Here is a 26,638-nt window from a genome sequence, read left to right as displayed (position 1 = left end):
CTCTTCTTCACAGGGATGGAAATGGACAAATTCTCAGAGCTACAGCTTGTGAGAGGGAGGCAGGACAAAGTCCAAAAGAAGACTTGAAATAGAGTAGCACCTCCAAAAGTGCACTTGGTATAGTGCAAGTGTGTGAGCACGTGTGCAGGTGTGCATCTTTAAAGGACCACTGTCTAAATATTTACGAAGTATAAACTCCTCATTTGCTCTCCTCTTCGCTCCTCTTTTGCTAACATCCTTTAGCATGTTTCTGTATGAATGTTTTGTGAACCTTTACCGTCATGCCAGCAAAATAGTTTGTGTTCTACTGTAGTAATGGGTGCTGATTTTGCACAGCTCCTGATATGGCTAAGTGTTCCCACGCAGGGAAGAACAGACTTCAGAATTGCTTCAATTTCCTAGCATATGCCAGACATAAATTAGAAATATATATATTGAACTCTAATCATGTTGATGTTGATAAATATTTTACAATTATCTGACACTTGTTGCAAGTATACATGATATTTTACTTCGATTGCAGTCTGCAGTGAAGCTGCATCCTGTAGGTCCTGTAAAAATAGGAGAACCCTTCATTGACTTTCCCTGTGATAATGTTAATGAAAGAGCAATTAATATAAATGAGCAGTAAAAATACAGAAAAATTACCGGTGCCTGTGGAGAGTCAGTTAATAAGAAAGTAAAAATACATGAAATAATTTCAGTGTTTGAAAGGTAAAAATGGCATAAGAAAAATGAGTCAGTAGAATATTAAAGTTGCTCCCTGAGACATTAGAGCATATAGCTTACCATATGTTATTTACTTCTTCTGACCCTCTGACTTACTTACTCCCATAAACGTACAGGCATGTTTAGTTCTCTAGTAATTTTAAACCTTTCTGAATGAAATTAAAATGCAGATTTCTAAAAGTTTGTCAGTGAAATGAATGCCCCAGTAACCCTAGTAGCATGTCAAATCTCTGCAGGGGTTTTGGGCAGGAAGATCATTTGGAAAGTGTGAGTTAATTGATACTTTTTCCCATTATATTTTATTAGTATAAAGTATGTTAGCATTTGTTAGAGAAATGCTTGTAAATGAGAAACTGAAAATAAATATCTCAGATAATTTTGATTTCTAATTAATATTTTAAAATCTTTTGTTAGGCCAAATGAAAGTGCACCTTGAAAGGATGTTGGACTTCACTGTGAGTGAAAGAATGTCAGTATTTTAACATTAATCATTGCTATATAATTGGGAATAGTATTATTCATGAAAATCCAGAATCAGAATTTTGGTATCTGGGAAGAAAAGTTGAAGATGTAACTGCAGTCATTCTGTGCTTATTTCACATTCAGCCATCAGTTATTGGGAAACAGTTTAAATATGTGTTGTTAACATCTGATCAGTGAGAAGCAGGCACACAAATTGTCATATGCTGTTTCTGCTGGGGATTCTTCTTTTTGCAAAGGTTAAAAGGCTGAAATTATCTCAGTTTATTGCCCATTGTGCTTTACTTTTTTCTTGGTTTCTTCCTTTCAATAAATGTTACTTTTGGTCTTTTTGCTATTTGCATATTTTTGTAATGTTGACGTTTCGTTATGAAAAAAATCAGTGAAATGTTTCCCATTTTTTACTATTGTTTATCACAAATAATTATCACAAAGTATTGTGTCCCAAATACACTTTATTTGATAGAGTGGAAACTTGTCGTTTCCTCATATGTAAAATGAGGCTACTACAGAATTTATTGTTTTACCTCATGTCTCTATAGTCAGTCTAGGCTGTAAACTTCCAGGTCCCCCTACCATAATGGGACTGAGGTTTTCATCTGGGGTTACAGTAACTTCTGAAAATAAAAGGGGTAACACTTGGGGTTCATTCCAGTAGTCTTCCTCAAAAATGGAAGACTGGAATTGTTAATAAACACAAAGTGACATTTTCTTTTTCTTCAACCGTCTTCAAAGAAGAACAAGGAGAAATATCCTTCTTCAGTCTCCACAGTTAATCCTCTTCTCTATTATTCCAAGTGTCATTTCTGTTCTGCTCCCCTACAGCAACCGTCTCTGTGGTGGGATTGTGATCATTCCTGCACTCTTTAGAGAATTCACTGTCTTTTTACTTTTTAGTATGAACGTGAAAGGTTCGCAAGTCTTTATGCTAGCAGCAGTCAGAAATCAGAAGTATATATCGGGAAGTTATATTTGAACACCCTGAAAATGGTTTGTTGGAAGTCAGTTGTTTGTGAGTTCGTACTGGTTTTGATATTTTCAATCACTGAGCATTTTCCTTGACACCGTGGCACCTATCATGCCCAGCCTTCCCAGGGTACAGAGCAGGAGAAAATGGATTATGCCCTCAACAACAAAAGGCGAGTCATTCGACTGGTTCTGCAGTGGGCTGCTTTATATGGAGATTTACTACAAGAAGATGAAGCAGCAATGGCCTTTTTGGAGGTATAAAGGAATTGTTGTGCCATTGTACTGAAAAGTACCTACCAAGCAAGATAAGCTGAAAGCCTGTTCCCAGCCTGTGGAATTCTGTTATGAACTAAAGAGAAGTGGGTCATTTCCAAGGGCAAACTCATAACTCTGTTTTCTCAGTTTTAGCTGCAGACAGTGTACGTGCTGGGACAGTGCTTGAACCATTGTCAGCCTCTGGACCTCTGAAAATATCTGCCAGAGTTGCAGACCCCTTTCAAAGTGCTGTGTGGGTAGATTGCTTTAAAGCTATAGATGAATTTGCTGGGTTTGGTATTTTCTTCTGAATATTTCAGAAGCTCTACAGGTTGAATCGAGGGGCTGTTTATGCCTGCCTGAGATGTGCCAGGAAGGAGCTGGAGGGTTCTCACTCTACAAAACCAAAAATCCTTTCCATTTGAATGAAAGCTGTACTGCAGCTGTTGGAATTTAAGATCTTTGTCATCAGAACCCTTCTGATCCCTTAAAATAACTTAATTCCTCAGACATTGGTTGTAAGGTCTTTGTGGTTGGTGCCATATCCTTGTATTTCCAAGAAAAGATGCCATTATTATTATATGTTATGTTTATGGAAAACAATCCCATGTGTTACTGGCAGAATGGAAGTTTTTGCCCCAAAAAGCTTGAAACTGTGGCAGGAAGAGGTTTGAGTAGGGTTTAAGGGAGGGTAATACAGTAGCAAACTGGAGTATCTGGGAGTCAATAACCAAGTAGCAAATGAAGCACTAAGGACTAACAACAGTGGTGAGTAAAAAAACCCCAAACCTATTATGCCAGATTACTTGTGAATTTTATAGTCTTTATCCCTGATAATCTGAAAATGCACTTTTCGCACAAGCAGTCAGCGGTTACACAGCAAGCTAAGGAGCCTCATCAGGCTTCCCTTCGCATGTGTAACTCTTCCTTTAAATCAGCTGGAGATAAACAAGTAGAAGTAATGGAGGGTTGGGCACAGCATGTGTTCTTCTATGCAGATTATCATTCTTCGTAGTCATTAAGCTATCAGATATCATGTCATAATCCTCTATCCTGAGTACTGCTCATTTACCCCTATAGTTATTTAAAACTATTCTGTATCATTTACAGGAATTTTATGTGTCTGTATCAGATGATACTAGAATGATTGCAGCACTAAAGGAGCAACTTCCAGAGCTTGAGAAAATTGTAAAGCAAGTGTAAGCACAGTTTTTGCTTCTTTCCTCCCCCCACCCTTTTCCTCAGTAAATAGATGAAGAAAATTTATTGCTTATACCTATTAAAAATACATTCTATGAATGGCACTCTGTCATAGAAGACTGAAGGTTTGCATGCAAGCTTGTTTGGATGAATGTGTATGGCCCTCTCTTTCCACGTCATTCTTGCAAACACCAAACTCTCATTCAAAGGTAAACAGAAGGAATAAGAAATTATGTACACACCTCTGAAACTAAATTGGATGCTTATTTCGTGCTTACATGGACTTTGTAAAGTATTTTCCCTGCCTTGGTCATAGACTAACTATGGTATCATATAGTCTTCTCTTCATATATGCAAACATGAATATGTCAATAATGTAGTTTGGCAAGTGGCCATGTTCTATAGGTGATTTTGTACACAAAATCTTCTGGGTAATATTTAATTATATATTCTATGCTTTACCTTTTTATAGTTCTGAAGAACCTAAAGCACCACAAAAGAAGGTAAGATGATCTATTTGTCCATTTTCTAAAGTGAAAGCTTTAGCACAGCAAATCTGTAAGCGTCTTCTCTTTGGTAATCGTGGATATATTAAAACAACACATTGAGAAATAGCTTTTAACATTGTCAAGTTTTGCATTACTACTCTTTTTGGGGCCATTGATAAGAGAGCTATTGTAGTTCATGTCTGCCCCATAATGTTTCTTTTTGCATTAATGTGAACCTTGATGATTCATTTTCAGCACAAAGTTCTTCTGCAGCTGTTCAACACAAGCGATGACAGAGCACAGAAACGCCAGCCTATCAGGGGCAGCGATGAAGGTGAGTTCCTTCTCTGCAAAGTTTTCTTGAGCCACTGAGATCTGCAGTAAATTTGTCTCTCTCTAAAAAAAAAACGGTCAAAAAAAAAAAACAAAACTACCTACCTACAGTTTTGAAGTTTGGCCTAAAGCAAACTCTGTTTGCTTTTGCCAGCCCAACATTCTCCATCATTGATTTGAAGTGCCCCTGGTCTTTTCCCTCAATTATTTGTGCTATCAAACACTTAGCTTCCTCAGAAGAAGGTGTAAAAACCTTTAAATAAGGAATGAACAAAACAGGTAAGAACCAGTACAGCCAGTGTCCGTGCAGGTAATGGCAGTGCAATAAATAGTGGGTGCTGAAGGTCATGTTTGAGCCTCTGTACGTAGCTTGAGCTAACATGTACAGCTGTTCCTTTGCAAGATAGGAGTGGAGCAGATAATCATGCCATGGATTGCTGCCCTGTGGCACACAGCCTAGAAAACAAAATCCGCTGATTTGCCCTATTGCTATTGTTTGATTCTCTGAAGAGATGAAGGTAAAATTCATGGCAGTGTATCAGAATATCATTTTCAGTTGTATTGGCTTTTCATAATGTCCTTTATTTCAGGCAGGCCGAACCACTGCTATGTGAACAAAATCCTGAGCTCTGCTGACCAGAGCTGTTCATTGTAAACAACGAACAGCCCCTTAAAACGCATAAATCTGAGGATTTCTTTGCAACTGGTAGGGCCAGTCTCTCAATGGTTGTTTTGGTGCATCTTCATTACAGAAAATAGCTTCTGCTTCAAGGTGTTTGATATTAAAGGATAGCTCTTGCTAGCAAACAATGGTAAAAATAAGGGAACAAAACAGAAGGTCATATAGCTGAGAAAGCTGGTGGCATAAATCAAACCAATGGAAGAGCCATTTCAAAAGCTGGAAGTAACAGCATATTAACAGCAGACGTCCTGCCAGGCATGCAGCTTCTGTTGTCCATATCAGTGTTTTTTCTAGGTCTACAAAGAGCGAAACAGTTGCTGCTGCCAGGGAAGTACTACTTGTGTCTGTGTGGACAGGCAGTAACGGCCCCTTTCGTATGGCTGCACCTTTCTCATTCGTAGGGCAGGCAGCACACTGAACGTTGAAAATCCATGGACAGCTGTAACATCAGGGGCTGCTTGGCTTGGCTTGATAGCTGAGCTGAAGGAGTATTTTGCTAACTTCTGTCTTAAATCCATGTCACTTTGTGCTGCCTTGCTTTTGGCAAGCTAATGTACTATCATATTGATTTCTAGGCAGCCAGAGGCCTGGGTTCATGTATTACTCTGCGAGCCAAGTTGTACTGTACACTCAAGTGTATTCTTATTATTAGGGTATTTTTCTTTATCATCTATAACATTCTTGATTCAGCAATTATATACTTGCTTGTAAAAAATGGTTGCAACACGGTTTGATTTAAGTTCTGATTGTAACCAAAATGATTTTCAAATCTATTTTGTAAATATGAAAAGTATTTTCCTGTAATTAAGAGAGTTTGCAGCCAGTTTTCCTGACTGGTGAAAAGAAGTGTTGATTTAAAATATTATAATGACTGGAACATAACAAAGTGCCAGATTAAACTGGCATCCATAAATAATGTGGCAATACTGAAACACTAGTACTTCAAGGTTTACTAAAATCTCTGAAAAATCAGAGATTTCTGTACTAAAAGTTGTAGAATATCTGAGGAATGGGGAGCTATCAAAACTGTAGTGGTTTATTGTTGCTTTATTTGTTTCATTTGTGAGGAGCGGTTACTGAAGTGAGAATAATTTGTACAGTAAAGTCTCTGTGGTTGTTGCACATGGCATACGCAGCGCAATCTCTTTTTTCTTTAGTTCTGTTTAAGGTGTACTGCATAGACCAAACCTATACCACTATCCGGGTGCCAGTGTCTTCCTCTGTGAAGGAAGTGATCAGCGCAGTAGCAGATAAGCTGGGTTCTGGAGAAGGCCTCATCATAGTAAAGATGAGTTCAGGAGGAGGTACTGTATTTGCATCATGTTAAACGCATCTCACCGTGAAGCAGAATGTCAGGAGGGACTGAAAGATTAATTCAGTCGAGCCTTTTATATCCATGTGCATGTTCAGCTGGTACACAGGTTCTGTCTTAGACCCAAGTCCTTTCCCTATGGAGGCACAGACTGGAGCTCAAATGGAAGATGGGAAAAATAGAGAAGCTTGTGTATCTGCATGTTGCAGAGCAGAGCTGCCCCATTTCCTTCACTGTAAGACTTGTAAGAGTTTTTTAACAACAGGCATAGGAGGTAAGCATGGATAATGTCAGGCTAGACAAATGAATCAGCAACAGCAGAAAACACTGCAGTGCAGATGTTCCAGTAGTGGTCACTACCATTCTGGCGGCTCTGTCCATGCAAACCACTACTGAGCAACTTAGTGCCAAGCCCACTGGCTAGTGCTGGCCAAGGCTCAGGAGTCAGCCCCCCACTATGGGCTGTGGAAATGGGAGAGTAACTGCAAGGTGAATTCGACTGGAGAATTGGTGTTGCTGAAGAGCTCTGGTTGAGTGTGACTGTGTGGACACACACAGAGCTAATGAGAGCTGTGTTGGAAGGCATTTTTGCAAACACTGATGCCTGCCAAGAACAGCTCACTTCCTGAGAACTGACACCAGGCGGGTGTACTTTTTGCAGTTGCAGCAAATTTTTATTGTCAGATTTGCTGACAGCCAGCGCATGCTGGAAGAGAAGGTTTTGTAAGTTACTTCATTATCTTTTCTTTACCTGTGATGTGATGCATTTTTAGAACTGCTGTAATGAGATTTGAATACAGTTGCATTTCATCACCTCCTTGTGCAGTTACTGTCTTCCAAGGCAATTTCTGTTAAGAACAGCTCTCAAAATGCTTACAGCTCAGAGAAGAATGAATGGAGTCCCTAATTATGGCTGAATTTTTGCAGGTAGTTTCTAGAGATGGCAGCACAGGCTTCTTGACCTCTCTGTACAGTTTGGCGCTAGGATTCCAGTTCTGTGTGCCAGATCTGTAGGAGACTGGTTTGGGCTGAGCTTGTTGTCACATTTCTTCAATAGAGGGGTCCTTCTCGTCATCTATTGGGTATCCTGGACATTGGTTTACTGTGCAAAATTTGTTCCCAGGAGGGCGATCCGTACAGCTGTTGGATCAGTCCTGCTGTAAATTCTACATGTATATAATAAACAATGTTCTGTTTCATGTTTACAGAAAAGGTTGTGCTCAAACCTCATGATGTTTCAGTGTTTACAACTCTCAGTGTTAATGGACGGCTGTTTGCTTGCCCACGTGATCAGTTCGATTCATTGGTATGTATGTATGCAGTTCTCAGAAAGTTCATTTCTTCAGTTTATTTGAACACTTGGCTCTTTTTGCATTATCGATGCTTTAGGTAAGAACTAGTGGAAACATTCACAACAAAGAGCTTGTCTCAGTGCTATGGGATGAGCCCTGGAATTAAAACAAGTAATGTTATAGATTCCAAAACTAGAGCAGAAATCCGTCTGATCCACATGACAGCATTTGACCCCAGTATTCTCTGTGTCACACTGAGCATATAGGAAGAGCTGAATATTGTCACTAAGACACGCAGTAATTCCTGATTGCAGAGTTATTTCCTCAAGGCCACAGGGATATATTGTTGAAGATAGATGTTACCAATTAAAGCATTCTGGAGACTTGATTCCAACAGTAAATTCCTTAAAATCTTTTCTTTCTTAGCCACACAAAATACTGTGTCAAGATCTCAGATAGTTCTAAGTAGAATCACAGAAAATATTCCTGGTAGAAAGTCTGTTTTTTCTTAAGTAGAATTGTTCATAAGTACTTACAGTAATTCTAACGATCTCCATGGGGTCTGCTTTTATAGAGTTTGATTTGACTGTACTTTTTGTTCCTTTTATTTCATTAAAAACAAATGTCATTGCCAAGTCATGTCAGCATGAACTCTATTACTCCTAGCCTTGTTTCAGCCTTCTGTATGCTTTTAACAAGCCACTTAGTATGTATGCCTGATTTCTTTTATAGATATGGTAAAATCTATGCTTTGCTGCTGCTTTCAATTTAGTAACCAGGGAATGCACATCCAGCGTACTGTAGTTCCATGCAGAGATACCTCTTGTTCAGTTTATCAAATTCTGGTGTTCCCTTAAGGTTAATTAATCCAGCCAAGTAGATACCCTCATGGGGCATGCTACTCTAAAGCAGGGGTGTTGCGTCAGTGCAGCTACGCTGGGTACTTTCATATGGCTCTGCATTGTCTGTGTAGCAGACCTTTGGCAGCAAATTGTAGTGACTTTCTGTGCCTTTTCCCTGTGCTATTTCCCATGGATCAAGTACTCGAAATGCTACAGGGAGCTCTAAGATACAGGGCTGCAATGTGCTGGTTTTCATCAAGTGGACTGACTTCACCAGGAATTAGGGAGGAACACTCAGCGCCTTTAAAAAGGTTCTCAGCGCTGCATAACAGAGTACATCCCCTTATCAGCTGCATTTTTTCAAAGAGGTATAAACAAATTGAAAAACATTACAACCTTACCTCCCTTCCAGTTTAATCTTTTCACGTTCCAATTTCTGGCTGCTGCCTGTGCATGTACAAATATTCACATTACACTGGGCAATTCCCATGTGAAAATTGTTCTGGGTTGGATGAATTTTCAAATATGCAATGACTTTACATCTAAGTGCTTCTTTCCTAGCCTTGAAAAATATGTGTTTGTTATGGTAACAGCTATGTTGCGTTTGTCTCCAAACAGGGGAAAAAAGCCCTCTTTCAGTCTGTGGGCAATTCTTTTTCCACGGATTTCTACAAATTGGGGTTTTCTACACAAAACTGCTCTACTTTTAATTCATACTCTGTCTTAAACTAAATACATTTTGTGTTTGTGCAAATCCCAATTCAGAGCAATCTGCAGGCTGTTATAAGATTGATGGCTGTCCTGATTTTTTTAGATAATACTTTTCTTATATATACTGTTTTTTAAAATTGTAGGTGGAGCTTTTAAGGTAGTAATGCCCGTGGGTTAGATTAATTATTTTTAATTAGTTTGTGTTATGATGATATTTGAAAGACAAGTTTTCCCTAGAGTACAAAGCAAGAACTCGTACAGAAATAAAGCTCCTACATACTGTGTGTTACTGAGAAAGTGACTTGATGTATTAATCTAGTCAGTCCTTTTTCTATTGGTAATATAATGTTCTTATACGAAAGGGGATTCATTTAGTAAGCTCATTTTTGATACTGCAGTGTGTAAATATGGTCTGTTGATTTTGCAGACTCTATTGAGTTTGTAACTCAGAAAAGAGCCTGTTGCAATTCCCTGCTCTGTAATTATCTAACAAAGACCCTATGAGAAATTGAGAAACTTGTAAGTGAACTCTACTGCCCTCTCCTGGAAACAAAACAATTAAAACGTGGGTTCACGGGAAGCTTTACTGATGTAACTCATTGAGTTTGCAAGAGGATTTGTTGGTAGTATTTTAGCAGTGCTGATTCGAACACTTTGACCGTAATATATACAACAGACTGCTTCAAATCTGGCTTCATCTCAAGCCATGTTTTAAACCTCTCTTTAATATAAGATTTACTTGTGTGCAAAACTGTAGATCACATCTCATTTATTGGGTGGTGTGGAAGTGTCTTTCAAAAATGTTTTATACTTGAATGATTTAAAGGATTCTTTCTCATAAGACTGTGTGCGTATAATTTTAATTAGCGTAGTCAGAAGTTTTGCTATCACAAATAGTGCACTCCTGTACTGTCAAGGAGAAAGTATGGGGCTTATTTTATAAATGTTCAGAAGATCTTGCAATCACTGCAGATTTCTCTAGTATGGCAGATGTAGTAATTCTCATCATTAGAATCAGTAATTTGGAAAAGTATTTGGCTTGTGCTTTGTGGCCTAGTTATTTGTGTAAGTGAAAAAGGAAACTGATAACAAAAGCTTTGTGGAAAGACCTATGGTCCTAAACAAACAGACATGCTTTAGTTAGCACAAGGTGTATTGAAGTATTTATTTCTGGCTTCAAATTTTGGAACAATGCTAAAAATAACACACTGAGAACAGTCTGTTTTATTTCCTTACAGTGCCTCTGAAAAGCTTTCAGAATTTTCCTGACTATCCTGTGCATAGTGGATACTGATTTTGCACAGGGCTTCTCATTTCCTAATGCCAGCCTGTGATTAAAAGCAAATTTCAGTTTTACTATTAGAAATATGCTTAGGAAAGTGATCACACTGAAAAAAAAAATCAGAAATATTATGGAAGAAAAGCACCAATCATGCAATTTAGTATTTCTAACATATTTTTATACCATTTTTCCATTTGTAGGCACCATTACCAGAACAAGAAGGACCATCTACTGGTACAGTGGGAACATTTGAACTGATGAGCTCCAAAGACCTAGCACATCAGATGACAATTTATGACTGGGAGCTTTTCAACTGTGTGCATGAGGTATGAGGATCCATCTACTCAGCAGATTAGAATCTGTTGCAAAATGTTTACTTGTACATTTAAAGCTTCTGCATTATCTGCAAAAGTTTCTCTGAGCTTGACTTTCAAAAATACTACAATAAAGCCACCTACAAGTTTTGGAAGTTTAAGGCATTCTTAATTTTATAGGCAAAATGCGAAAATAAAGTTTAACTTCTCCTGAACATGTGCTGCTTATTGAGTTACTTTTGTGTGTTTTAAGGTTTCGACCTATTTATACATAGTCTGTAGTTATGCTTTTACTATGCCTCAGCTATTGCCTACTGGATTTGCAACCTGAATCCTTGTCATATATACAACAATAAACATAAACTGCAGAGCCAGTTTCAGGCTAGATACTTACCTGGTCATTCTTAGTCTCTTTCCTCTGTCCAAAAGATGAGATTTCTAAAAAAAAATAATCCCCAACTGTTTTCTTTTTCCTAGCTGGAATTGATCTACCACACTTTTGGAAGGCACAATTTTAAAAAGACCACAGCAAATCTGGACTTGTTTTTAAGAAGATTTAATGAAATTCAATTCTGGGTGGTCACTGAGATTTGTCTTTGCTCTCAACTCAGCAAGCGTGTTCAGCTGTTAAAGAAGTATATTAAGATAGCAGCCCAGTAAGTATACAATCATCTGTGAGCTGGAAATGAGGTTCAGTACAGTCAATTTATAGGGTTTTTTTATTTTTTATTTTCAGACAGCCACACATAGTAGAGGTTAAAATGCTCTTTGCTTGGTAATTCTGTCCATTTCCTTAAAGGGCTGTACAGAACCTTGTTAATATATATTCTTCTTTCCTGTCCTATTCGCCATTGTTCCTTGATCTGTGATCTCTTAGGGCTGTGTTTTCACATCAAATTTGTAAGTAAATATGTTTCAGTTCATTAGGAGAACCCTTCATTTAGCCTTACACGCGTTGGGAAATATTAATATGCAAATTATTAAATATTAACAAATCTGAGCCTTAATTTTCCTGAGAAGAGAATTATTTCTGGTGCTGTTCAGGAAAACCATTCTCAGAGGCAAGAGCAAAGAGATGTAGTATGGAGATGACGAGGCTCATGTTACCTTCAGTCTGCTTGGGATATTTTTCTAATACTTTTGTTTAAAAATGCAACGATATGAATGTCCTTTTTTGTTACTAACTGCTGGGCCTGAGGTTGGATAGCAGGCAATTCTTGCTGTCTTCTATTCTTTCATTAGTATGAAAACTTGAAGTCTTTGTCGCCTTCAAGCCAAAGATGTTGGCCTTGACTCCGTATCACTGAAGTCGAGGGCAAGGGTGTGACTGACTTCAGAGGGAGCAGGGGCATGCCCCAGCCCTGCATTGATGAAGTTTTTTATCACTGTTACCCTCTTCCTTCCTTTCCAGTTGGTGGTGTATTTATTACATCCATCACTGTCTGAACAAACAGTTTAGAGAGGTGTGTAGTGAGGAAGTGCCTGTTTAAGTGTTTGCCTACAACTTTGGGCGTTGTGACTAGAGGCCTTTAGGCAGTCTGAACAAAGAAGTTATTACCTGCAGTTGCACCATGGCGTTTTTAACTTTTGCATCGTTAAATGTAGTTGTGTGAAAGAAGAGATTACTATTACAGCTGTGATGCTGCCCTCCTCCCAATTAATAGTTCCACATCGCTGAAATCCGTGTTCACACTGGAGCTCTGCATCAGCGTGCCTCCCTCCTGTGGGAAAAGCCCCCCTCTGCAAGTACCCTCTTCCCTCTGGGAACTGCTTTGGGCCCTCCGGTCGGATTACGGTTGGTCGAAGCTGAAGATTCTCAAAACCTAGTGGTAGGCATGCAGGATCAGGTTTATACTCAGAACAGAGGACAGAATTTACCTCTTTAGTTTCTAAAAATAGCTATGCCGCTTATTCCATTATCTCATTCCACAGAGCGCGACTGGGAAGCAAGTCATCAGCCTGGCGGGCTCTGTCCAGGAGAGGGCAGTGGCACCCACGCACAGACGCGTCAGGGTCTTTTCTAAAGTCAGAGGCATGAAATGGGAAAATGTTGAAATGTGGTAAATTAAGATATAATAGCAATTTCCATAAACACTTGAAATCAAGTATCCTAAAAATTACAGATAAATATCTCCTTAATAAACTGCCCTAGCCCGTGGGTTCCTCAGTGTCATGGGTTTAATCCTATGCTATTTGCAACAGCTTGACAACCTCCTGTTTACTTCCATGTTTCTGGTATCACTACAACGCTAAAAATAAATAGCTAAAAGCGGTCTGCTCTGCTGAGTCCTCTTTGTCTCCTAAAAGCGGACAAATCTGAAGCACAAGATTTTCCTCCGTACAAACCAAGCGGGCAGGTTTAATTGCAGCTGCTGGAAAGGCGCTGGGAAGTTTTGCCAGGCTGCTGCCCTCTGTGCAGTGCTGCCATGGTAACAGGTGCTACAGCCTGTGGTAAAACAAACACAAAGTGCACCGAAGTTAGAGGGGAGAAAAAGCCAAGAAATTGGATCAAAACACACGGGCCCAGGCCTTGAAGCAATATCTTTGAGGAAGTTTTGCTTGTGAAGATCCTTGAGACCTAATGGGAACTTTACCCTACCTAGAAGTACTAGACTCATTAGAAAAGTGTTCAGGGAGAAGAGCTCAGTGCTGCACTATTAATCTTCGGCATGACTGGTGGTAACAAGATGCCTTGCACGTACCGATTTTCAAAGATAACCGTCACTGAGAACCCTGTTTCAGTTCTGTGACGAGGGGCTCAGATGATATTGCAGAAGGCACATCATTTTGTGTCTGCCACCCCACGCACCCTGTGATGTGCGCTCCCTGTCTGTGCAGCCAAGCACAAGGCCAAGTGCCGGCTCCAAGTGCTGTGCACGTGTGCTTCCAGTTCCAGGAGATGCCTTTGCATCTGCCAGGAAAGGATGTAGAGGTTACCAGGTTCATCTCTTTTCTCCAGCCATTGTAGGATTAAACTTTCAAACAAAGGGGAGAAGTGAACTATATTTCCTACAGGGAGTTCTTCCCACATTAATTGTATTAGAAAGGCCTTCTACTTGCACATACTTTTATGGATATCCACAAACCCAGTTTCTATATATTTCCTCTTTGCAGATATACCCACAGGCTATTTAGAGGCCTTCTTGTGTATCACTATAATCAGACAGTTTCACTCAGTTTTTGAAAATCATGCTTTCCATACACATGCATATGTTATAAGCCCAAGGAGCTTGTGAGAAATTTTTGAAGGGTGTATGTTTACAGGGAAAATGCCAAGATGAATATGCTCGTGTAAGTACCAAAGAGATTTTAACCACCTGTGTGTTTTTGCACACTGTGGTGCTTTGGAGGATCCGCTTTCTGACATTTTACAGGCAGCAAATATGCAGTGGAGCCATGCAGCACTGTTTCTCCTTCCTTACAGTGGTCCCCTATCTGGAACTGAGCTATTTAGTGTAGAGCCTGTAGAATTTACGAAATATTTGGTGTAGAATGTCATACATCTAGATGTATTTTAACAGGGACTTTGTCAAATTACATTGCTTAATAGGGTATTTGGCAAAACACTTCCTTTTTGAAATGAAAGATAGATTCAAATTACATATTGCAGATACATTTGCAGCTGCCTACTATGTTTGAGCACTACTGCTGTGTTGTACTAATTATTTTTACCACGCTGCAATTTATTCTCAATGTCACAGGCACAGCTATCCCTTTCTGGATTTAGTTGTGCCTGGGGAAGAGGTTATCCCTGACAGCCTATCCTGGCTGCTTTTCATCCTTATCTCCCGTCAGATCCACTAACAAGGCACTCCCTGACATGCTCTAGTCAGAATAGGGCGGGGGGGGGCTTTAGTGTTTCAGTTTATCTTTGCTAACCTTGCACACTGTCCCTAATCTGATGTGGGAGAATTTGTACTAGCAGCTCTGCCAGAAGATCTGAGGGGGCAGCAGTCTCCAACAGACAGACCATCAGATGGGAGAGATTGTTTATTCACGTGCTCAGTGTTCACACAGTGCAGACACAAGTGAGACCTGGATCTAAAGGACTTACCCACTCAATACATTGAGTCTGGTGAAACGGAGAGACGGAAAGAACAGAATAACAATAGGGTGATGTGGCAATTATGGAGTTGGACAGTAGGATGTGATGATTGTACTAATTTCATCTGGAGCTGAGGATGCCTTAGAGGAGCTAAGAGCTTTAGCGATGAATAAAAAAGTCTATCTGAGGTTCTGAAATCAGATGTTGGCAAATCAATTGTGAAAAATAGCAAATTATTTGCAGGAACCTAGTGAGACACAGATTTATGAGATCTAGGCTCTGTTCTCTCTCTTCCCTTCCCATTGAGTCGCTGAGCCACCTGATGCAGTCCCAGCTGAGCAGTTGTGTGGGCTGTTCCTGTCAGATTGTATCTACTCCTGCATGTGGTGTATTGGATCTTCCGTAATACTCAGTTACACGTTTCAGTTTTTCTTGGTGACAAAAGTTCTCCTTTGCATTAGGGATGAAACACGACCTAGAGCTCCTAGTACCCAGGACCTCTTTAATGATGGTGGTAACAAGCAGCAGTTCTTTGCTTGAAACATCCTAAAGAGTTCCAGAATCTAGAAGTTAGAAATCATATACGGCGAGAGAGGTCACTGGCACACAGGCATCTCTAGACAGCTGGTCTTCTCCTTTTAAAAATACTTGGTGCCCCTGTAAACTGTGATGAGGATTGTCTAGGGACAGCTTCCAGCATTCAGTAGCTGTTCAGAAGCTGTCAGCAAGTTCTGCAGCAAATGAGGTTGTAAACCAGTTGCTTCCACTGTTTCTGGTATTCCCGGGGACTGAATTGAGCCCAGTTTCAGGACTGTGTTTCTGGGTGGGGAGGAACTTCAAAGACTCCTTTAATGTCCTGCAGAAGCTGGCATCCAGTGAAGTTGAAGCAGGAGGTCATTTTAGGAGGGAGGGGAAAGGAGCCTCCAGAGTATGGTGAATTACTCACACATCGGTGAAGTGGTGTGCCGCAGGCGTGCTGTCCAGGGCTGCCCAAATTCAGTCACATCTATGCTAGACACCTGGGTTCAGCTCTCTTTGGGTTGTCATGTGTACTCCTGTCCTGACTGATAAATCCAACTTTAAACCCAGCCCTTTGTGTTTCAGCTGTAAAGAATACAAAAATCTGAATTCCTTTTTTGCTATTATTATGGGACTGAGTAATGTTGCTGTGAGCCGTCTCTCGTTAACATGGGAGGTAAGTCTTAGCTAAAATCCAATTCCAATAAGTTTGACTGGGATTTGTGCTTTTAGTTAGCAAAAACATGACTTGGGCCTTTATTATTGATAAAATGAGATCTAATTCAGCTCCTGAGCAGAAGCCTTTAGCTAAGGCTGACAATTTTTATTAGTAAGGCCATGTACCCATAGATGTGTTGAATACTCACAAGCAGTTAACAAGAGTGACAACAGCAGCTTCTGTTGATGAGCTAAACTGCCCAACAGGATGAGCGAGTTAGCCAGTTAACCTCTTACATCAGCCCATCTTCTGAATTTACTGATCATTTAGTGAGATTGCTCCATAGATACTTCTCTAAAATCCATCCTCTATTTATACCTATTATTTTCTGATCTCCATATGGACTCTGTTGCCCTATTAAAATGTGGGTTTGTCCTAACCAGTTCCAGTTTTCTCTCTGACTTGGATTCCCCGGCTTACTCTCAGTTTGGTCTTCATTCTCAGAGCTTCCGCCTTTTTCTGTGGCTTTGCTCTTTTGTGTGTGAGTATAAATAGGGTGCAGTGTCCAGCAGGGTGAGGTAGTAAGCACATGTAACCCCTAAGAACATAATGGTTGCCAAGAGAAGTGCAGATTTGAACATGTGTGTATTTTGTTCACGAGAAATTCAAAATAGTTAGCATGACTGAAGTCATTGGTGCAACTGAGATGAAAATTTGAACACCTTTAAAAAAGTGCTCTGAAATAGGAGACTAGACTAACACGTCTGAGAAGACACCACTCCAATTTTCAAAAGTACATGTTACAAGTGGTATATACAATTGGTGCTAAAGACAAAGATTTGCAGATCAGTTTCTCAAAATAATGACCCTTCATTTGTGGCTACTTAGAGGGATAGTTGGGAGAGCTGAGACAGTACAGGAGTAGTATGAAGAGAGAAGAGGGAATTGAATGTATCTACTACATACAGCTATCTGAAACAGGCACAGGGTCTGAGCTGAAGGGGCACAGATCATTTGTAGGTGTGGGGTGTGACCTTGGGTTCAGGGGAATGTTAATCACATTCTGGTTCTTAGGGCAGTCAGTTTATAAAGAGAATCTGTGCAGTTTGATTTTTAGCCAGATAGACACAGAATATACTTAAAAAACATATCAAGACCTGATTTTTGCTATATTATCATGCATTAACATTAGTTGCATGCACAAATTAGATATTTGCAGGTGCAAATGTCCAATTATACCACTTATTTCACAAATACCTAATCTGCATGCATATGCAAACTAGGCACAGAGTTGTTCACACACATCATTAAAAATTAGGCCCTTGCTGTGGCACAGTGTAAATATCTTGCTAGGGTACACACTCCAAATGTAGAAAGTATTGCAAAAAATCATTTCTGCACTGTAAAGTCTCTATTAATTTTTAATGTTACCCGCTGCCAGTAGTAGTCTGATTTAATCAGCAAATTTAGAGAAATTTCTTAATAAATCTAGAAAACTGACATATTCTGAGTGTGCCTAAAACATTACTGTGATCTGTGAAACCAATTTATAACATATCTTACAGTGTTTATAGTAAAATTATTTAATATATATAACATAACATGAGGGGGAAAGAAGATATTTGATAAAGCCCATCTCATCGCAATCACTGCATGATCAACTGACCATGATTTGTCTGTGTAGGTATTGTGGACTGAAAAACTATTCACTAATTTATATCCCAGAAAGCGGTAGAAGCCCTTGGCTGCTGGGCATGTCTCAAGAATTTGAGCAATAGTTGGTGATACATCAGCATGAACAAAAAACCTCATGGAAATGCCCAGGCATGGATTTGAATGTTGCAAGGGCAGTTCATCATAGGTATGAATAATTAAGCTGAGCTACCCCTACGCAAGCTTTGTGTAAATTACATTTTCAGATAGGCTATAAGCAGGAAGGCCCTGAAACCTTTGATTTGAACTTTCACTTACATTCTGAATTCAGTGATTGCAATGTGAGCCAAGCAAAAATCTGAATCTAAACATCCTAAAGGAGTAAATTCAAGTTGGGGTTTAAATCAGGATCCAGGTTTCATGGCTGGTCCCGTCTCTATTTATAATCTGGTTGCTAGGAGACGTGTTGTATTTTAGATTAGCACATTGTTAGAAATATCTGGCAAAAAGAGCACTTTCCTGACTTAGGGCGTTGTAGAAGGAACTAGCATTTACAGTAAAATTACCACACAAATTGGATTTAATTAAGGTTTGCTATTTTTGTTTTTATTAACAGAAACTTCCAAGCAAGTTCAAGAAGATCTATGCAGAGTTTGAAAGCTTAATGGTGAATAGCAATAGATCCCTTATTCTATGCACAATCTGAGCTAATTCAGTTTCTGAGTAACTGATTTGAATTCCTTGATTCAGAACATTTTATATGTCCTTGTTTGACTTTAAGAAGTTTATGATCCCATTTTAGAGCTGCTAAAACAAGTATGTATGACTAATAAATTATACTCTTAGGAACCTACTCTCAGAGAACTTATGTACCACTCAAAGTTAATCTGGAAACTCAGAAAAGCTTTATCACATGTTTTCCAATAGTACATATGGGAAGTTACATTTTCCAACCTGGATTTTTCCAGGCGATACATTTTAGTGTTACAACATATGCAAAACTGGATCTGCAGCAGCAAGGAGGGAGGAAAAATGTGTGGTTCCTTTTATGAACAATTTTTTTGTAATCATATCTTACCTTGCTATTTGGCATGAAAAATGTTTGTATTTAGCGGCTGCATTCTCATCATGTAAGCTATATGGGAGAATGATAAAAGGTGTCTTAGTTTGCAGATGCACTTTTAAAGTCGCAGGAGAAAATGAGTATTTTAATAAATGCCATGACATCTAAATGAATGCATACAGTGCCTCAATACATATAATAATACCTACTAGTAATTATTTGATTTCTCTTTTTTTCTTAAGGATCCATCAAGAAACCATCGGGCCTACAGACTAACTGTAGCTAAATTGGACCCTCCAATAATTCCTTTCATGCCACTACTTATAAAAGGTAAGCTTGGATGTTACCAGAATTATTAACTTGAAAGCTATTTGTCAAATATTTGAAGAATAAGAGTAGCAGCAAGAAAAAGCAAAAATCAATCTCAGTGTGAGGTATGATCTTTTTCCATTATAAAAAGCGTGACACAGAGACAAGAAAAACGGCTTTAGTACATCTGAATATCATACCTCAATTTTACTAGTCTCAGAAATGCTGCAAATTAAAAACTGAATGTTTTACTTTTATAGCTGCTTCGATTTTTGTAAGGGATAGATAAAATGTTCTGCTGTTTTGTACGGCCATGATTCAGTAATGGGCTTTTATGTGGCTTTTATTTCTGTACAGACATGACGTTTACTCATGAGGGAAACAAGACGTTCACTGACAATCTAGTAAACTTCGAAAAAATGGTATGTATGACATATCTGATATGAAAATTTAAAAAGACCTCCCTATTCATCTCTTCAGCAGTGGACTTCTCAACAATGACTTCCAGGGCTAGGGACAGTTAAGGCAGGACCAAGAGCTGGCAAAAACAGTCTGCATTGTGCACCGCGCTTGGGGTCCTCTGGGTTTCCAGAAGACCTCACAGAGGTAGAGAAGCAACTGCCCACTGAGCCATGCACAGCCAAAATGTTTCCTAGGAGAGGCAGCAGCAGTGACAGGAAGCAGGGCTGTTAGAGACAATTTTTAACAGCCAGTTTGGGATCAGGCTGTGATTTTAACTGCTGTTCCTTCAAACAGGACTGAACTGCCTCAGGCTGGGATAGTTCTGCAATTGCTCCTCAGAGAATTAAAGGACCTTTAATACAGAATGTGCACAACATCTTGTTTTCTTCTTTCCTTTAACAAGTGAAAGGAGACTTCTGTGACTTGATTGCTTTCATACTGGAAAGGGGGATCAATGATAGAAGGTTAGATGACACTCAGATTTGATTTATTTTAAATCCTTCACCTAAGCTCTCATAATTTCAAACACTGTTGTCAAAAACTGTAGGCAAGCAACTTCCCATGGCAGAAATCTCAACTGAAACTCAAGTTCCTCAGCAGTGAGGAAGCAGTTTTCTTGGTTGCTAAGGCCACATTCTTAATTTATGTGGTTAATGACACCTACATCTGAGAACCAGGGTTAGCCAAGCCCAGCTATGAGCAGCTGCACTGCAAAACCAAACCTGACTTACTGTTTCTGCAGTAAAGCTCCATTCAGCAGCCATGCCAGGGCATATCTACTCTGGCACCTATATCTGATTGTTCTTAGTACTACAGTAACCAGAAGCACTCCATGGTTATTTCTACTGCGCTATGGACGAGCTTTTCTTACCTGCACTGACACCGCAGAGGGGAAGAGCAGAGGACTTTCAGCTCTTTAGAAAACTTCACAGTGATCATCATTCTGAGTGAATTCTTCTCTTAGATTTTAGTCTGTAGCTCCTGGACAGCCTCTGTCCTAGGATGAAAATAACCTCCCTACTAAGCTGAGTCTTTTTTGTGGGTAAATGGTAGTGCTAATGCCTGAGTAAGGGCCTGACCTCACTTTGCAATAATGACATTCTTTAATTGCATACGCAGACTGTGTTGTCATCTCCTTCCAAAGGCCTTGAGCCTTCTACCTGCGTAAAAAGACTTTTTCCTGGACTACTTGTTATAATTAGATAGATAAATATATACATTTTAGTGTAGATAGCAAATATTTTGGGGAACATAAAGGGTCTCCGACTTGGCTGGAGCACCTCCAAACCAGGAGGGATGGCAGCTGCATTGCTATAGCCATGGCTATGTGGCTGGCTCCATGTTCTCCACCTTACTTGGCCTACTTAAACCTCCTGAGCCAGAAGAGCTGGTACATCCACAGGCCTCAGAGCTGCACGCCTCAGGCTCTTCTTTATACCTGATTATGTATAAAAGCCATTACAGGAGTTAGGAGCTCTCCTGTGAACACTTGCCCATGGACAGAAGTTCAACCCAGGCTTGTCATTTAGAAATGGTTCTGCACCACTCTGTACCACAGTTTGGCACTCCCAAGGCCAAGACTGAATTTTATAGCAGCTTACACTGATCTGTATCTAGGCTGCTGCAGGCCTGCCCTTTTGACCCTAGTCTGCAAATTGCTTTATCTTCAGAGGTATGTTATCTCTAGAACATGGATTTACTAGCAGCACCCAAAGTTTTTAAATAAAATTTTATACGGCATGAATATAATACCATCCATTTTGATCAGTAATCGGAGCTTTGAGCATTTTCTTTAGGGGGGGAAAGTGAAGCTCAATTAATGTATTTTTGATGCTATATATTTTTCAAAGATCAATATAATGTCTCATGCTCTACCACGCAACAGAAAGGGAAGCATTCTCCTTTCTCAGTATTATAAAACTTTCTTCAGTTAGCGCTCTACCTAAAAGATCACTCTGCTTTTTCTCCAGGCCTTACTACAAGTATATCTTTTGTGTTTTCAATGTTCTTCACTGGCTATTCTTCATGCTTCTGTGGTGTTTTTACAGCTTCTCTCAACCCATAGCTCTTCAAAGAAACATGTATTCAGATTCCACCCACATAATTCATTCAAATCCTAATGTGGACCTGGCAGTTTTTAGCTTTTTGCATGTGTCATCAGGTCAAGCAGAGAAGAAAAGCCTACTGTTAAACCTCAGTCGCTGCCGCCTACTTGTGTTAAGCTTACAACTGTCACATCCACACATAATTGCCAGATATTAACTAGTGAAGACAAGACCACTCAGCCAGATAATGCACAGATAAATTCAGCTCTCTTTTACATAAGTATAAACTCAAGGTAAATCTGTGATGTTATTCTGCCATTTTCAGGAGAAAAGCAGAAACCAGATTTCCTCACAGGAATCCTGTCCTGCCATTTGTTGTTTCGGCCTGTTTGTTTTGCTGCACAATGTTCTGTCACAAGCAGGTGGAGATACTTCTGAATATTGCTGGGAACCACTCTATTACTGATCTCTCTATAACACCTTCGTTCTTTGGAAAATTATTTCCCTTGATGCATCCTAACTTTGATGCTTGCTGAAGTTTATGAATAAAAATATCTGGGTAGTTGCCATGGGTGGTGCCATTTGCCACCGGAGGAGGTGGGTCTCTCTGTCTCTCGTATAAGCACAGTGATGAAACTGAGAACAGCCTCTGGCATCGTGTCTGCATTCTCACCACAGAGCTCTGATCCCGACAGCTGATGTGCTGCTGACAACTTTATTCCTGTAACTGGCGGCCAAAAGTAGAAGTTTGATCTAGTGGCATCTCTTCAGCTGAAACAGCTTCCTTTAAATCTTTTATGTTTTCTGATGTTTCTGTTATTATTTATATTAAACAATGCATCTTAAAACAAGCAGGAGCTGTCAGACAGTGTCTGAGCCAGGAGTTCCCGAGGTGCCAGAAACAGCAAAGCCTGATTTCCTAAATGTTTGTTTCATGGCTGCCTGAGCTCTGCTCAGAGCTTTCCTTGTGGCTCGGGCATGTGTGGTTTCTTCATGGCTGGGGAATTCTGTGTGAATAGGCTTTTGTCATAACGTAGGAACTTGCACGAGAGTCTTTTCCCTGAAGGAGACAGGAGAAGAGGGCACTTACACGATCTTTCTCTTGTCCACAGCCATCTGTTTTCTCAGAAAATTGGTAGGAGCTTTCTTATGTTTGAAAACTCTGGGTTCTTTTTTTCAAATTTAACAAATTTATCTAGAGAAGAAGGGAAAACCAGACAGATAGTGTTAAACCATATTAGCCTAGTTTTTTTAGCGAGTCAAGCTAAAAAGGAAAGGGACCAAGTCAATTTTTTCCTGCTACACTTTCCCATAAATCAGTATTTTCAGAGGTATAGTGGCACAACTGTGGTATTGGCAGTAGCGGGGGGACATCACTCTGCAGAGCATTGCTGAGCTTTACCTGCTGCGGCTTTTTTAACTGCCTGCTCCTTCTTCCCCTTCCCCATCTCCCGATCCCCATGGATGCCTCTTATTTGGAGGAGGCTGTGAGTAGTGGGAGAGCAGAGACAGCTAGCCAGGAAAGAGAATAACATATATGGTAGAGAAACAGCTATGTGTAAAGAGGCAAGTTTGTAAGCGGACCCATTTGGTTTGTACAAGACGTGGCCAAACAATATTGAATGTGTCAGAAATAGGTATACTCTTGGTATTTGCACTGTACTTGTGCTCTTTACTATGCCCTTTATTGCATGAAGCAAGGGAAGGGGTGGAGGAAACAACCATTTGGCCTTAAAATCCAGCCTGGTGCTTGTTATTTATACTTTTATCAGTAAGTAGACAGAATAACTAAATTACTGGTGTTAGTAATATAAGCATTTAATAAAAGGCTTTGTCTTCAAGACCAAACAAGACGTGGTTTTAGAGAAGTATTGAAGGTCTTTTACTTATCTCACTGTAAGAAGCTGATGGAGACAAGGTACGAGCTGTTTCCACCTTAGTGTTGTTCAGACGTACCTTCTAGGTTGGCATATACTCCATGACCTTTTGTGGTAAAAACTACCTGCATCTTTTCTCCTCTAGTGAGTTCACAGTAGATGTTAGTTCTAAGTGTTGCTTTAGAAGACCCATCTATGTAAAAACTGAAGACGTATTTGTCATAGAGGAAAAAGGAATGAATAGGCTTGTAAAGTTTTTAAAATTGTTTAGTTGTAGTTTGGCAGGTTGAGGACATTTTGAGAGCTGCAAGTAGATGGAAGACAAAAAGATGGCAGTAGACAGCAAACGCAATTAGCTTGTGATCTAGAATACACATTTGTCTTTTAGGTCCTTTAATGACCCTCTTTTCAGGCGAAGGAGAGCCCCCAAAACTGTCAGTAATGTTAGTTCCCATAAACTCTGTATGATTTAGCAGATACAGGACAATCTAAAACCTGCAGCGCAGTACATGGCAATATATAACATTCAAGTGACACTGCTTTTATAGCTATATATTTAGAAAAAATGTAAAAGCCCTTTCCTAGAATTATGTCTTGTGAGCAAAGACGAGAAAGTAAAGTGAGGAAAGTACAGAACACGACTCTCCTTAAGGACAGGCAGTATTTCATACTCTTGACCACTTACTGATTTGTACTTTTTGCAAACCTAAGCTGCATAATCTTGACTGCCAGCACAGAATTTTGTATTCACAGAGAGAGGGAAGACGTAATTATTTGGGAGCTATATCAGTGCCATTTCTCAAATCATCAGACAGCCTGCAAAGATCAGTTTCCGTGGCACCATCTCCATGTTGCACTACCCAGCGTGTCTCAGAAATGGCACCTGTAGAGGGAGCAGAAGTCACGAGAGAGCTCTGAAAGTGCTGACCTGCCATAGCAGCACAAGACAGTGCCATGATGCTGGCCACTGATGCTTCTTTTTGTCAAGCCTCTTCACCCTTCAGGTGTGAAATGAGGATTAGAGAATCTGCGCATATTGGTTTTCGGGTTCTGTGGAGACGAACAAAAGGGAATTCACACTCTGATCCTTATGCAAAAAAAGGGCAAACATTCTTTCATTTTTGGAACATAAAGATTATGCAAAAAGTGTGTGACTAAAGCCCTTAGTAGTTTTCTATGGCATATATGAATATTTATAACATTTAGAAACCTGGGTTTGGAATGGATTAGAAGATAATGTGCTGGCCTGCTGCCACTATTCCAGACTGCGTTAAACTTGAAAGGGTATTGTTGTGTATATATAGCATGCTGGTGGTAGTGGGTGCTTGTTATATTATGCAGTTGGTTCTATTTCAGAAAGATCCAAATTTAGGTTTGTATGGCTTTTCGATAATGGTCTTTCTTAGCACAGTGAGTAAACAGAGGTTACATTTTGCAGGCATTAACTAGAGGTAATCCTCTACTTGGAGAAAAATTGTAAGGAGCTGGCAATTAAACTTCCATCTGAACATTTTCACTGCATATGTTTCTAATTTTCTTGAATGTGTCAGAAGACAATCCAACTTATCTACAAGATCCGGGAAAGGAAATTTACTTTCGCTTGACATGCTGTTTTTCTCTTCAATTTGCACCTTCCAAGGAGGAGCTCTTTTGAGTTTATATTAGGAAGTACAACAGCACTTGGAAAAAAGCAATGTGAAAGGAGCTCTTTGAGGATACATAATGCTCCAGAATCTCCCTGTTGGGTTGTGATGCCGTCTTATGGCCACAGTTTCTCAATTTATTCTGCCTTAACACCCACTTCCTCATTCCTTTGTGTTTCATCATTGCCAGGATACTTCTGAATGCACAGATTGAATGAGATTATCCTCAGGAATAGGCAAAGTAACTCCTTAAAATGAAGCCTTTCAGCCAACTGAAAGAAGCCAGGCAGTTCAGGCTTTAACCAGAAGTCAGACAAGTTCATTGCCCCTTTGGTTTTCCTTGCTTGGAATAGCGCATACAATGAGAAATTCAGAAACGGTGATAACTTTTTAAAAACCTTCGCTACACACATAATTTGTCTTTCACTACAATACAGCATCACAGTACTTACTGTGAATGCTATACTTTTTTTCCAGAACAAATTCCCCACATAAAAAAAGAGTAAAATAATTCCTAAGAACACCATTTTTTTGATAAATCTGTTTTCACCTAAGAAATTAATACTAAACTAATCAAACACTGAGCCTACAGTCTAGCTCCAAAGATCATTATGAAATGACGCTTCAAAACCTAAACATTTACAGATATGAAAAAATAGGGTGTTTATTAACAATCCATCTAGAAAGCACATCAAGTGACATTACCTATCTTCATAAAAGTGAAGTGTCCTTAGCAAAGCTTCCCTTGAAGTTAGACGCTCTTGAAACTTCATCAAGTTGGTTGGTCGAGTTCCACTTATGGTCTCTTCTTGAAATGGTTATTTTAGGGGAGTACTTTTTGAAATGGTATAAATCAAAATAGCAGCATCATGTAACAAAGCCAAATATGAATCCATAGAGTTATGAAACATTCATGTTTACATGTTCATGGTGTTTTGATTTTCATTTGATTGGGTTACACTTGAAGAACCAACACTGTAATATGTAGCGCGTTCTGTCTCAATCCAGTATTATAATGGGTGCTTATCTTTAAGCGTTTAAGAGGTTCCACTGAAGTCAGTGGGGCTTATTCATATGCTTAATGCTAAGTACATATGAGAATGTTTGCAAGGTAACTGCCTTAGCAAATCTGCCTAGTGGTAATGGCTTGAAGAAGTACAAAAATTAACATAGGATAAAAATTATTATTACCTGAAATCTACTTATTTTCCACATGTAAATATATATGCCTTCAGGAACAATATAAGCAGACCCATATCCAAATTCCCTAGATCTTTTGGGAACTTGTGTTTTTGAACTAAAATATTTTAGATCCATTTGAGAATAGCTACATTTCATTTGATTATACAATGTGTAATCCACAAAAATGTAGTACATGATATATCAATAGTGTTTCTAACACTGACCACCAGCCAAACCCATTTCTGTATGCTTGACAGTGCGTTAAAATGTCTGAGATCATTCAGTATGTGTGT

The 26,638-nt window shown here is 39.4% G+C and overlaps 1 protein-coding gene across 3 annotated transcripts in view; it reads left to right on the top strand.

Annotated features, from left to right (window-relative positions):
• Window positions 1-26,638, top strand: part of RAPGEF4 (Rap guanine nucleotide exchange factor (GEF) 4) — a 142,989-nt gene that overhangs the window by 112,829 nt on the left and 3,522 nt on the right. For all 3 annotated transcript variants that reach the window (XM_009894545.1, XM_009894543.1, XM_009894544.1), the window contains 12 exons: window positions 2,283-2,433; window positions 3,544-3,632; window positions 4,106-4,136; window positions 4,377-4,455; window positions 6,294-6,440; window positions 7,657-7,754; window positions 10,776-10,901; window positions 11,367-11,545; window positions 16,039-16,129; window positions 18,381-18,431; window positions 19,070-19,157; window positions 19,494-19,558. In XM_009894545.1, coding sequence (XP_009892847.1) covers window positions 2,283-2,433; window positions 3,544-3,632; window positions 4,106-4,136; window positions 4,377-4,455; window positions 6,294-6,440; window positions 7,657-7,754; window positions 10,776-10,901; window positions 11,367-11,545; window positions 16,039-16,129; window positions 18,381-18,431; window positions 19,070-19,157; window positions 19,494-19,558 — 1,195 coding nt within the window. The remainder of the gene's footprint in view (window positions 1-2,282; window positions 2,434-3,543; window positions 3,633-4,105; window positions 4,137-4,376; window positions 4,456-6,293; window positions 6,441-7,656; window positions 7,755-10,775; window positions 10,902-11,366; window positions 11,546-16,038; window positions 16,130-18,380; window positions 18,432-19,069; window positions 19,158-19,493; window positions 19,559-26,638) is intronic.

The sequence above is a fragment of the Charadrius vociferus genome, unplaced genomic scaffold, assembly GCF_000708025.1.
Source record: "Charadrius vociferus isolate BGI_N301 unplaced genomic scaffold, ASM70802v2 scaffold161, whole genome shotgun sequence".
In the NCBI taxonomy this organism is placed as follows: Eukaryota; Metazoa; Chordata; class Aves; order Charadriiformes; family Charadriidae; genus Charadrius; species Charadrius vociferus.
The sequence above is the reverse complement of the archived record's forward strand: the minus strand, read 5'-3'. Positions and strand labels throughout refer to the sequence as shown.